Raw genomic sequence first — 14,133 nt, forward strand, 5'->3', positions numbered from 1 at the left:
TCCGAATAAAAGATTTCGTTTTTACTATGTAAAAAATTAGTTCCTTGTTGTCCTTGGGGAATATTTTGTAAACCAATCCAGTTCAATTGTTCCCGAAGACTGTTATTTTACCAAATCCAATCAAGTAGGCTATTCCTTAACTCGGATATGTTGTAAATTTGCAGTTTTAACATCTGCTTACCACGCAAGGAGAATCAGTCATGTGTTTCGGGGAATTTTCAGTAATATCCTTTTGAGTTCGTGGCAGTGACATTAGTTGAATACCTGAATGAATTGCTTTACAAAAGGTCTTTGCCAAGAGTAATGATGCTTCAGCCACTGGTGATGGACATGAATCACCCCTGACATAATGGCTGTATAAAGAATGTATGCTGTATGAATTTTTTTTGTTAATTTTTTTTATCCACTTTTCTGTACTGCCAGTCTACGCTGAAAAATCGATAAGATACATATTATCTTGTACACTTTTTTTTTTCATATCAACCTAACTACGAAAGATTTATCAGTGTATGTTTCATGAATGTCCATGAGACTGGAATTAAAGCCTTTTTTTAACAGATTATGAAAGTTAACATTGTATTGTTTAAGGAATTTGCAACAATACACAGTAACACCCATAGCACAGTTGTTGTGTTATTAAAATTACCATTATTATGAACGTTAACATTGTATTGTTTAAGGAATTTGCAACAATACACAGTAACACCCATAGCACAGTTGTTGTGTTATTAAAATTACCATTATTATGTTTTCTGAATGAAAATTACTACCATCGATAATTCACATAATTATGTATGGTAATATATTAGTCCCAGGTCCTGATGAGTCCATTAAGTGTTTCGTTCAGCCCCGTAGAATATCGATCGACTTGTCTACCGTGATGTAATCCATTCAGTATATTGTCACCAGTGTGATTAACACTGTTTAAACAAATTAAAGTTGGGATCTAGTCTGAAAGGATGGGTGACGAACATATTAAAGAGGGCTACCTTACTTAACAAAAAACTGCGAAAGACTACAGAAATATTATGGCCATCTAGAGGGTTTACGTTGGTACGAATAGAGGGTCAATTAAATGATTTCATGATAACATATCAGTTTTTGTTCATAAAAGTTAAATTCAGTAATTCGCCTCTAATAGGCAGGTGCCAGTATCAGCTTATGTATCACGACAAGTACTCGAATCAATGCCCAAGGAAATAGCCTTGCACGCAAAGCAGTGAGAATACAGTAATTAATTAGTCACGGAATCATCTTCAAGGGGATTTCTCTTAATTCTTGAAAAACTTGTGTGCGGGCTACGTACACTCGGAAACCACATCTCCGACCCACCTAGGTCGTGCTCCGAGTTTATGAGCCGGGCCTTTCTGATCGGCGGGCAACGCCAACTATCACGGACTGAAACACACTCGAACACCTTTTGAACTCTTCCGGATTTTGCTTCGGGTGTTATTTTATTTTATTTTTTTTATGATTTTGCTGCATATAATGCAAAGCAGTCATGGTATGATTATATAGACAACACTGTTGAATTCTACAACCTGTATAATATCGAAACGAAGAAAAAATTGCCGAAACTGCCGGGTTGAAGCGTAGCCACCGAGATTAACCACGGCCGTGGATTAACCCTAATCTCGGTGGCTACGGTTGTAGTCAGGAAAGGTGCGGGGTGGGGGGGCGGTGGCGTTGGGGTTGGCGGTAGAATCTGTGCAGAAAGGCCCCGCTCATAAACTCTGAGCACGACCTAGGTGGGTCGGAGATTGTGATTTTCGAATGTACGTTCTTAATAAGACTATATTAGGTAGAACAGTGACAGAACTCCGTCAGCACTTTTAGAATTAATGCTTTTCTGATGGAAAATGCGACGAAGGTAGACCAAAATAGTTTTGATTAGGTTTAGTAGCCTGCGATTACGAGAAGCACTTGGTCTTGGGAATTCCAAATTTCTGTACTTGATCCAGGAAATGATGACCAAGCATTTTAAAATGTTTTAGAAAATAAATTAGTTATTGTCTGTTGGCAGGCAGTAGCGGGCGGAAGATTAGGTAAAATGTCTTAAAGGGAAGTTCGCCATCAATTTTAGTAGATGCTTATTACCATATACTCATCATTTTACCGAAAGCAGAATTTACCTTAATCTCTCATGATTGATAAACACAACATGGCTATGTCGCACCTTCACCTGCCCAAGAAACGACGGCTTCCAACTAACTAGCAGACCAGAGGGATTTGTCTTGGTCATTGGTCAGTTTAATGAAAGGACAGAATAGTGAAGAAAATAATTATGCAGTTTTCCTTGGTGGGAAAGTGCTTAAACCTGAAAACAGCGTTATTATAACAGTTTTTCTTTCTATAGATTAAAATCTTTTTTTTTTTACAATAATGCGTATAAAGAGCCCTAAAGCTGTATATTGGAACTGCTTTGCCGTCAGAAATGAATATTTAAAATTTTTCCCATTTCCAACAGGGACCTGTGCTGGATCTTCTCAATTTCCCGGCTGTTTGGAGTTTGGCCTCTCCGGAATGGCAAAACTGCAGACACTAAAGGCCCTCGTAGCAAAGATTCCAAGGAGCTGAACAAACTCGGGGTTTTTCATCAGGAAATGAGCTGGTTGTCATGGCCTCCATACATCTGTGTTTTCACGACGCTTTTCTTCACCTGGTCGATTGGATATCAAACCGCTAACACTGTCTTTCTTTTCATCAAGTCGAAGTAAGTCACTAGAAAATGCTATAGTTTGATATGAATTAGGTTTCGTGTGAGATCGGGCTTTACTAAATCGGGTGAGAAATTTAGTTTTCAGTAAGCAGCCCTGTGGAAGCGTGATTGGCATGCGGTTAATACCCAAGATGTAAGACATTCAGTTATTTCTTCAGTTAATGATACATATTGGAAACATACAGCTGTTTGGAGGGATGAATTTATACACAGACACTGTATTTTCTTCAGTATAATCACTCTTAACAAAGAACCGTCAGTTGTTTACTTTTAGGACTCACGCAAGTAGTCTTTCAAGGGTTGAAACCCTCAATAAAGTCCATTCCGAACGGATCCGCATATTTCTTAGCACAAAGAGTAGAAATGATTCTGCATTATCTGAAATTCATTATTTCTTAAGTTTTAGTCTTCTTAAGTAATATTTAGATATACTGTCAGTCTGTGAAATAAAAATTAATCTCAGAAAAAAGTCACATATGATTTTATACATTTACCTATTCAGTACATCTTTTGGTTTCAAAAAATAAATCTGGGCCTTCTACTATATAATATATATATATATATATATATATATATATATATATATATATATATATATATATATATATATATATATATATATATATATATATATATATATATATATATATATATATATATATATATCATATATATATATATATATATATATAATCAGAAATAAATCACGTGTGAACAGAAATAAATTTCTGACTCACATCAGGGTCGAACCCAGATCTTTCATTTGAAAGGCAAAGGCGCTGCCCACTAGGCCTTACAAGTCACAAAAGAAGTTGGAACCTGAGTGCCACTGCACACAAGGAATTACCTGGGCAAGATAACTGCTTGCATACCAGCATGTTTTCCCCAGCTTCCCGACTCAGCAATGACTCAATTGACAGCATTTCATTCGAATTATCCCTTCTGTGTGAATACGATACAAATAATCAACACACAATCACGTGTGGAACAGAAATAAATTTCTGACTCACATCAGGATCGAACTCAGTGCAGTGGTACTCAGGTTTCAACTTCTTTTATGACTTGTATGGCCTAGTGGCAGCGCTCTTGCCTTTCAACTGAAAGACCTGAGTTCAGTCCTGATGTGAGTCAGAAATTTATTTCTGTTCCTCACGTGATTGTGTGTTGATTATTTCTATCATATTCACACAGAAGGGATAATTCGAATGAAATGCTGTCAGTTGGGTTATTACTGAGTCGGGAAGTTGGGGAAAACAAGCTTGTATGCAAGCAGATAGCTTGCCCAGGTAATTCCTTGTGTGCAGCGGCACTCAGGTTCCAACTTATTTACGACTTGTATGGCCTAGTGGGCAGCGCCCTTGCCTTTCAATTGAAAGACCTGGGTTCGATCCTGATGTGAGTCAGAAATATATATATATATATATATATGTGTGTGTGTATGTAATGCAAATAATGAATGTATGCTTATTTATATACATGCATGTGTGTGTGTGTGTGTGTGTGTGTGTTGTACCACAAATAATGAATGTTCATTCAGAAAATACATGCAAGTAAATGACAATAAAATCTTTTGTACTTACAGCTAGAGGTTAAATGAGTGAATTCAGAAAAGCAAGCACATGACAATAAAATTCATTATTTGCATTATATTTTATAGTATATATATCATTTAATATCTATATATATACAAACATTCATTATTTGCATTATATATATATATATATATATATATATATATATATATATATATATATATATATATATATATATATATATATATATATACTCTTATATAGCGAGAGGCGTGCGCTATGCTGTGCAGGGCAGGAGAAGGACTCCCTGTTTAAACGCGGCTGCCAGTCGTGAACTGAGTCCTTCGTCTTAAGGACTTCTCTTCGGGTGTTTCATTGACCTCATACAAATTAGCGTTGCAATACCTACGGTCATCATCGCCTTTAATAAATAATGTGGCCTCAAGGGAATAAAAAACATAAAATTTCCAAGAACTTGATAAAATGGTAAAAATAAATTGACGATACGTTATAAATTTCCAAAAAACCAGAGACCTCCACGAACTTCAAATATCCTCTCCGAGATACCAGGAAAGGCGATAATTACCCCTCTCCATCAATGAACTCTGAGAAGAAACAATTTCTCAAGTTCCCAAGGTTGGGGCACTGAGCCAGCATAAAGTGCCACACAGAGACTGATGGCAATAATACGAAATACACTTTCCCCTGAATAAATTCTTGGCATGAGAGAATTTTGATACAAACTAAGTGATGTAGAGTACAATACAAAAATATAAAAAATATTTCAGTTATCTGGAAAACAGAAATAGAGTAATAAAGAGCATTCTATAAATGGGAAACCAAGCTGCAATGATTTTCTTGCCAGATCTTCCAAGGAATCCTGCCTTCCTCTTCTGGAGAGGACACTCCTCTTCAAGGGTGCCCTCAAAGAACTGGCCTCCCTAAGGAGACTTTGGCCCTCACCAGGCCTGCTTCCCCAGCCTGGCAGGATATCTGCCTTCCTCTGAGGAAGCAGCCTCTGGGTCGGACCTTTCCCTTCAAGGCTGCCCTCAAGGGACTGGCGAGCCTTGGGGGCTTTTGGGCCTCATCCCTGAAGTTCTTGGGCCCCCCTCCAGGCCCGCTTCCCCAGCTTGGCAGGATACCTGTCCTCCTCCGAGGAAGCAGCCTCTGGGTAGGACCTTTCCCTTCAAGGGTACCCTCAAGAGACTGGCAAGCCTTGGGGGCTTTTGGGCCCCATCCTTGAGGTGCTTTGGCCCTCTCCAGGCCTGCTTCCCCAGCCTTGCAGGATAACTGCCTTCCTCCGAGGGAGCAGCCTCTGGGTCGGATCCTTCCCTTCAAGGCTACCCTCAAGAGACTGGCGAGGCCTGGAGACTTTTGGGCCTCATCCTTGAAGTTCTTGGACCCTCTCCAGGCCCGCTTCCCCAGCCTTGCAGGATACCTGCCTTCTTCCGAGGAAGCAGCCTCTGGGTCGGACCCTTCCCTTCATGGAGGCTCTCGAGAGACTGGCGAGCCTTGGGGGCTTTTGGGTCCCATCCTTGAGGTGCTTGGGCCCTCTCCAGGCCTGATTCCCCAGCCTGGCAGGATACCTGCCTTCCTCTGAGGAGGCAGCCTCTGGGTCGGACCCTTCCCTTCAAGGCTGCCCTCAAGAGACTGGCGAGCCTTGGGGGCTTTTGGGCCCCATCCTTGAGGTGCTTTGGCCCTCTCCAGGCCTGCTTCCCCAGCCTTGCAGGATAACTGCTTTCCTCCGAGGAAGCAGCCTCTGGGTCGGATCCTTCCCTTCAAGGCTACCCTCAAGAGACTGGCGAGGCTTGGAGACTTTTGGACCTCATCCTTGAAGTTCTTGGACCCTCTCCAGGCCTGCTTCCCCAGCCTGGCAGGATACCTGCCCTCCTCCGAGGAAGCAGCCTCTGGGTCGGACCCTTCCCTTCAAGGCTGCTCTCAAGAGACTGGCGAGCCTTGGGGGCTTTTGGGCCCCATCCTTGAGGTGCTTGGGCCCTCTCCAGGCCTGATTCCCCAGCCTGGCAGGATACCTGCCTTCCTCTGAGGAGGCAGCCTCTGGGTCGGACCCTTCCCTTCAAGGCTGCCCTCAAGAGACTGGCGAGCCTTGGGGGCTTTTGAGTCCCATCCCTGAGGTGCTTGGGCCCTCTCCAGGCCCGCTTCCCCAGCCTTGCAGGATACCTGCCTTCTTCTGAGGAAGCAGTCTTGGGTCGGACCCTTCCTTCAATGGTGCCCTCAAGAGACTGGCGAGCCTAGGGGGCTTTTGGGCCCCATCCTTGAGGTGCTTGGTCCTTCTCCAGGCCCGCTTCCCCAGCCTGGCAGGATACCTGCCTTCCTCCGAGGAAGCAGCCTCTGGGTCGGACCCTTCCCTTCAAGGCTGCCCTCAAGAGACTGGCGAGCCTTGGGGGGTTTTTGGCCTCACCCTTGTCCTTAGAGGAGGGCTTGCGTAGGCAGCTTTTGGACTCCCACCTGAGGAGGGCCTTCTTCTTGCTTTCTCGTTCTCTTCTGAATTTCCACTTCCATTGTCGTGATGCAGTTTTCTTCAGGAAGCTCTGCTTTAGCTTCTTTTTCTTATCCTTTTAAATGATCTACGTTGATATCCAAGAGCCTTCACCATACTCTTTGCTTTCTCTTACCCAACTTTCCAAATATGACACTTGCTCTCTCTGAAGGCTTTACGACAATTTGAAGCATCTCGGAAGTTGTTCCCGGGGACTTTGGAGTTAGGCGCATGCTCGAATGGCATTTCTCTCGTCCTTCCAGGAGCCGGAGACTGAAGGATTCCAAAATGTCTTCAAGGAAAATCCCGAAGGTTTTAGATAATTTTGACATCTCGTTAACCATTACTTAAAGTTCTTTTTCTGACACATAAGCAGTTTCTTTTCTTTAACAAGTCGTCTTCTATAATCTTATGGAATTCCCTCTTATTGACAATATTGATCATCCCTTCGATTTTACCTTGATTCTCCAAAAAGTAATTCTGTGAATCCAAAATCTTTCAGGCAGCTTCTAACACCTTAGGTTCTCTACTTTTTTCTTCATCAACACTCTCCAGTTTACCTCCACGCCGATGTTCTCTTTTCTTTATTCCTTTTCCTCCACGCCACTGTTTTCCTCTCATTATTTCCTCCCTATTTTAGAGTGAACTTACGTCCATAAGTGACAATACAACTGTAGAGCTGCTGAGTAAATCCATAGCCGCAGAAAGCAGGAACCTCGACTCCATACTGCTCTGCGAAGTAGTCCACATTTTCATCAGTAAACAATTGTAGACTGAAGTTATCTGCCATTCTCCTGATGTACTTTTCACTCTGGAAAATCTCTTTCAGTCGATCTGCTGCGTCATCCAGTCCATTTTAACCATACTCTTTGCCTTCTTTGCTCACATGCTGTCTCTGAAGGCTTTTCAAGACGACTTGGAGGATCCCGGAGATGGCCGCTGGAGGCCTTGGAGTCAGTGCACCTACTGAGTTATGGCGCTATACGCATGCGGGATTGACATTTCTCTCGTCCTTTTAAGAGCTGGAGATAGAAGGATTCTCAAACGCCTTCAGGGTAAACACGAAGATATTACGGTGCCTGGAGACAATGATCCTTTCTCGCAGCAGATATGAAATTTTCTTGAAAGCTTTATTGCCACGAAAATATCGATATTTTAAAAAAAAGAAAGAAATATAAATTTAGCAAAAAATCATCTTCATATCCTTTTCTCTCAACGTTGGGAGATATATATATGTAAATATACAGTTTGTGTGTGTATATATATATATATATATATATATATATATATATATATATATATATATATATATATATATATATATATATATATATATATATATATATTATATATATATATATATATATATATATATATATATATATATATATATATATATATATATATATATATATATATATATATATATATATATATATATATATATATATATATATATATATATATATATATATATATATCCGAAGAGGGAGAGGGACAGGCATGTTGATATCATGACTTTATTAAAGTTGCCGACGTTTCTGGACCACAAGTCCCATTTTCAAGGCCAAAAAGACAAACAAATTTATAATCATTAAAATGACTCAGACAAGAACGAAAATTAAAAATTGCAATTGTTATAAAACAAGCACTGAAATACAGAATAGAAGGCACACCTACATCTCAAGAAGAAAGACAGTCGAGTGACACTGAAGGGCAACTTGGGGCTCCAGGAACGCTCACGATAGGTACAGAGGCGTGGCAGAGGACTGGGAGTTTAACTGCGGAACAATATGTTTAATAAATAATGATTCTAGAACCGTTAGAAGTTGGTCATTCGAGGCTCTACCCAATATTTCAAAATCATCATATTTTATTTTATGTTTACAATTAAGCACATGGTCTCGTATGCCAGAGAATTCAGGGTTCGATAGTATAACCTCTGTTCTGTAGCTGACACCACGATGAGAATCTATTCCCACCTTCAGCAACCTCCGTGTGCAACCGACATACGTCCCCAGGTCACATCTGGGGCAAGTGAATTTGTATATTACACCGGAGGTCATTAGTGGGCTTAGCTTATCTTTTTATTTAAATAGAGAGCCAACCGTTAAAGGGTTTCTTGGTATTAGCTTTAAATTAATAGCTGGAGTATGGCGATTGATGATTTTGTATAATTCTTCAAAAAAGACCTTTCGTGTATTAGTGGAAGACTGGCAAAGAGTGGTAGTTTTGGAACAGTAGGTATAGCGAGTTTTGGCATGAAAACTTTGTTTAAAAATTTGTTAACGTTCTTAAGAAAAACTTGGACGGGAAGCAGTTGTCAGCAAAATACTTTTGGAGATTTAACTTATTCCCTACTGTAATTTCAGGAGGACAAGATTGACCCGGACAAGATCCACTTAAAAATCATTTATATATATATATATATATATATATATATATATATATATATATATATATATATATATGTATGTATATGTATATATGTATATATATATATATATATATATGTGTGTGTGTGTATATATGTGTGTATATATATATATATATATATATATATATATATATATATATATATATATATATATATATATATATATATATATATATATATATATATATATATATATGTATACATGCATTATGTATATATGGGTTGTAGGCAACCTCATCCCAAAACTTATTAAGAACAAAATTCGTGTATTTTAGCTTTTTTTTTTTTTTTTTTTTGCTGGCATGCACATTAACACAGTTGATGATAAGTTCCCTTCAGGAAAACCTTATTTCCTACGGTACGCCTGCCACAGAGGTGATGAAACAGATTCAAGTACTGTTACATAAAAGATCTTCCATCGCATTACAAATCCAGTGGCGGAAGAGGAAGAAAATCATATCGTAGCTTAATGCTGAACACTATTCCATGTGCCACAAGCTACTTGTATGATTGTATCCGCTGAAAACCTTTCTTTTATTCAGCTGTCACTTGCGAAGTCAATTTTGAGACGTAAGAAAGGAAGAATTCAGCTCGGTTGTGGACTCGGATCTATAAGTAGCAATAATTTTATTATAATTGATGGCATTTCTGCGTTTTAAACTTTAAATCGCAGTACACTCTCAAAAATAGTCTTCATGACACAGATGGTTATAGAGAATGATGATTAGGTGTTTTGCAGTTCTTATTCGTCTTTGTGGTTAATATTTATCGAACAGTGAACTGCGTTTTCTGAGAATAGCCCTCCTTGTCAAACATAGTGGTTGATAATAGGGTTAGAATATTTTCCTGTGTTTCATTCATTCGTTAAATATCCTTATCTCTTCGATAAGTTGTTTATGACTTCTGTTTTGAAAGTGGTGAAAACATAGAAAAGCTGTTCTAATCACCTTGTTATTACCTTCTTAATATGGTCCTTCAATGCTTCTGATTTGTAAATTGCTAATGTCAATTGATTATATTCTGTTACAGGCATAAATATTTTTGTGTTTAAATGGCTTGGAATTCCAAACTGAATAGTAATTCATAGCAGACGTATATATATCTTACGAGTGTGGCAAGCACTGTAATCAACCTGGCATTACCAGGCTAAACGAAAATTTTATATATCTGCCCAAAACATACATTATTCATTTCTTGACATATATCTAATGACCGTAATAGGAATATTGATTTCATCCTGTGATACGAAGAAGAATAGCAATGAGAATTATCGCTCTCGTTTAGTGGTTCAAAAGGTGGTGGTTTTTAAATGAATTTCATTTATTTACTTTTTTATTTATTTTTTATTACATATTTATTTATTTAGCTTTATGACTTAAAAATTTCCTTATTTTCATGGCTTAGTGATTTCTAATGATAGGCGTGAAGTTGAGACCTCCGTTAGTTTCAGAGCTGTGTATTTTGTACTGTTATCATAAATGAATTATCATATGCATTTTTGGTAGTCTTATCATAAAGTAACAGAACTTTGCTCATTTTCGCACTTGACGCAACCTTTCCGCGTGACACGGTCATTTCTATAATTATTACAGAAATGTGCAGAATGGTGGAGAACTGTCAGAAATAAAATACTAATCATATTCAGATATAATTAACTTAATTCCCTGCTTAGGACGCCCCTTACGTGACCTGCTGTTGTATATTATGCCCTTTGATGACGTTTGTTAGTCATTAATCACTCTTAGGAGTACTTGCATGTTTGTAGAGCAATTACTCGATTTCATTATTGTGGTAAGTAATTATGAACACCAATTTTCCAAAGTACCGCATATAGTGCGTGTTGTTGTAATGTATTATTTCTCTTTTTGTTTATTTATTTATTTATTTTTATATTTATTTATCTATTTATTTGTTTATTTATCTACAGTCTCACCGTGTCGGACAAACTGATCAGTCTCCCATGGGCCGGATGCGTGGTAGTGCCTTGGGCCTGCAATATCGTGGTGCTGGTAAACGGAGGCAAGTAAATATTCCTGCAGCGAAATTCGGAGTTTCTCGTCAATTCTCGAGTCTTTCGGTGTTTTCTTCAAGTTGTCAAATGTAGCTATCAATCTAGCAGTAAATTCAGGGATATGACTCAAGTTTATGTACAGTAGATTGTGAAAGTGTCAGGGAAAATTTTAATACATTCAATTTAATATATCGCAAGACTTTTAAACAAAAATGTATGTAGCTTCATCGGGAGAATAATGAAGACATTAAGTTAAAAAGCACTTAGTCAATAGAGGACAACAAATCAATAAGTTGAAAAGCACTTAGTCAATAGGGGACATCAAGTTTTATATATATATATATATATATATATATATATATATATATATATATATATATATATATATATATATATATATATATATATATATATATATATATATATATATACAGTATATATAGTATATAAAATGATGTCTTCTATTGACTAAGTGCTTTTTTATTGTCTTCATTATTCTCCTGATGAAGCTACATACATTTTTTGTTTAGAAGTATATATATATACATATATATATATATATATATATATATATATATATATATATATATATATATATATATATATATATATATATAATTTTTCCAAAGCTATCAAATATTTCCACTACAGGAGGTAACAGCACTGATTTGGTCTTGGCGATGCTTAGAAGAAAAGCTCTGCAGATCCATTACCTGCCATCCAACTGTTCGGATCAGCATAGCTTTGCTTATTTTCTACTGCATAATGGGAGTCATGTCATTTGGTTTCCTCGTGCATCAGTTCATTAATAGCGCCGGCAGTAGCGTTTACTTTGGTAAGTTGCGTCACCTCCTTAAATAAAGTCCTTTGGATAATTCCGTACGAGGTAGCGCCGTCAGTGCATCTCACGTGGTGCATTGTAGGCATTACTATAGGTTCTTTGCAGCGTCCCTTCGGCCCCTAGCTGCAGCCCCATTCATATTCTCTTTCTTTCATCTTACTTTCCACCCTCTCCTAACAATTGTTTCATAGATTTTCCTCCTGTTGCACCTTTAAAACTTTTTTACTCTCAATTTCCCATTCACCGTTGAATGACCTCTTGGGTTCCAACGCTTGGCCTTTGGCCTAAATTTCATATTCTAATACTGTACTATGGATAAGGCTGTTTTAGCAAAATCTTAAATTTTTTCAATGTTTGTGCATGTGGTCTGTATATATATATATATATATATATATATATATATATATATATATATATATATATATATATATATATATATATATATATATATATATATATATATGTATGTATATGTGTGTGTGTGTTAGCTGAAAATTGTAGGTAATTTATCACTAAGGAGTTTGTTGCTTATGTGTTCTATTTTTTGTGATGCTCTCCGCACTTCAAGTGGTAACAAAATTAAAGAATGATCCAAGCTCCTGAAGGCTGGCATATCCAAATTTGAACAGGAGGAGAAATATAGTCCCATGCCTCCTTGGAGGTTATTAATCGTGATATGAAATATAACTGATTCCCTGTGGTTTCACCAACGCTATAGGCGTTACTACGGCAGTTAAATGCAACTCCAAACATTTCTTTTCCTCAGAAGCTATAGTATTCTTATTTTTCCAGAATGTAATCGCTTTTTGCTTGTCACGACGCCCACGTTTTTGGTAAAACTTTCTTTATAGTCCATACAGTTTCATGCACAGTCATGTTAACCAACAAAGCATACCAAAAACATCTTCCCCTTCACGGAGGTTATAAAACCGATACCATACTACCTTCTGCTGGGAGACAGAACTGCCAATTTATTTAGGAATGCTTCAAACCCAGCATAAGAGAAACCGCACAACCTAAGACCTTAAGTGAAATGACTTTTCGTGTGACTGATTTATTGATTTAATTTTCCAAACTAGCATATAACTTTTTAGGTGGTCCGCGATCAATTACTCTAGAAACTGACGTCATCAACTACGAGGGAAGATTAAACCTTTTTGTGATATAAGCTGTGTGTTTCTAAACAATTGTCACTCTTTTACTTGCAGACATCTTCAAATTGCATATTGTCTACCGCGCATACATTTAAACTGCTAAATGGTTGTTCCGCGACCTACAACAATTGTATAACAAGTGAGAACGGACAGAAAATCAACTTTCCAGTGATGCCAAAGAACAGTAATTATAGGAAGAAAGTGTTAATAACACTGAGGACGTGAATTCATTCAAAATTTTATCTAATGCACTTCATTATCTAATGCACTGAGAACTGACAGAAAATCAACTTTCCAGTGATGCCAAAGAACAGTAATTATAGGAAGAAAGTGTTAATAACACCGAGGATGTGAATTCATTCAAAATTTTATCTGATGCACTTCATTATCAGTCGATAATGAAGTGCATTAGATAAAATTTTGAATGAATTTAAATGACCTGAGCAAGAAAGATAGAGAGAGAGAGAGAGAGAGAGAGAGAGAGAGAGAGAGAGAGAGAGAGAGAGAGAGAGAGAGAGAGAGAGAGCGCACAAACATCCGGTTAGGCTCACTGACTTGTTCTTCCAATTAATAAGAAAGCTTTCCTTGTCGGAATAATGTAGTCACTTTGACATTTTAATAGTGCCCCCACTGAAAATGTTACAGTAGATAGCGAAACAGATGTACAATATGGATTTTATACAAAATAAAATTTACTCATCTCTTTGAAATTTGCAGTATTAGACCGTCTTGGACACCTGAAGTAATGCAATCATATAACATATAGAAAGCAATGCAGTGTTTATACAGCTTTAATGTTCACCAACATGTGAGAAATTATTCTCCTGCACTTTGCATTTATACGTAGTTATGAGTTTTATTTAGTATGTCTATACATGTACACGTTATAGATATGTGTATGTACTTGCGCATGTATTCAATAAATACTTAACTTTTCGATTC

The 14,133-nt window shown here is 37.6% G+C and overlaps 1 protein-coding gene across 5 annotated transcripts in view; it reads left to right on the top strand.

Annotated features, from left to right (window-relative positions):
• Nucleotides 1–14,133, top strand: part of LOC136838644 (uncharacterized) — a 58,553-nt gene that overhangs the window by 9,987 nt on the left and 34,433 nt on the right. For all 5 annotated transcript variants that reach the window (XM_067103952.1, XM_067103954.1, XM_067103956.1 and 2 more), the window contains exons 2-4: nt 2,468–2,713; nt 11,113–11,205; nt 11,847–12,031. In XM_067103952.1, coding sequence (XP_066960053.1) covers nt 2,468–2,713; nt 11,113–11,205; nt 11,847–12,031 — 524 coding nt within the window. The remainder of the gene's footprint in view (nt 1–2,467; nt 2,714–11,112; nt 11,206–11,846; nt 12,032–14,133) is intronic.

Source organism: Macrobrachium rosenbergii, chromosome 5 (genome assembly GCF_040412425.1).
Source record: "Macrobrachium rosenbergii isolate ZJJX-2024 chromosome 5, ASM4041242v1, whole genome shotgun sequence".
NCBI lineage: Eukaryota > Metazoa > Arthropoda > Malacostraca > Decapoda > Palaemonidae > Macrobrachium > Macrobrachium rosenbergii.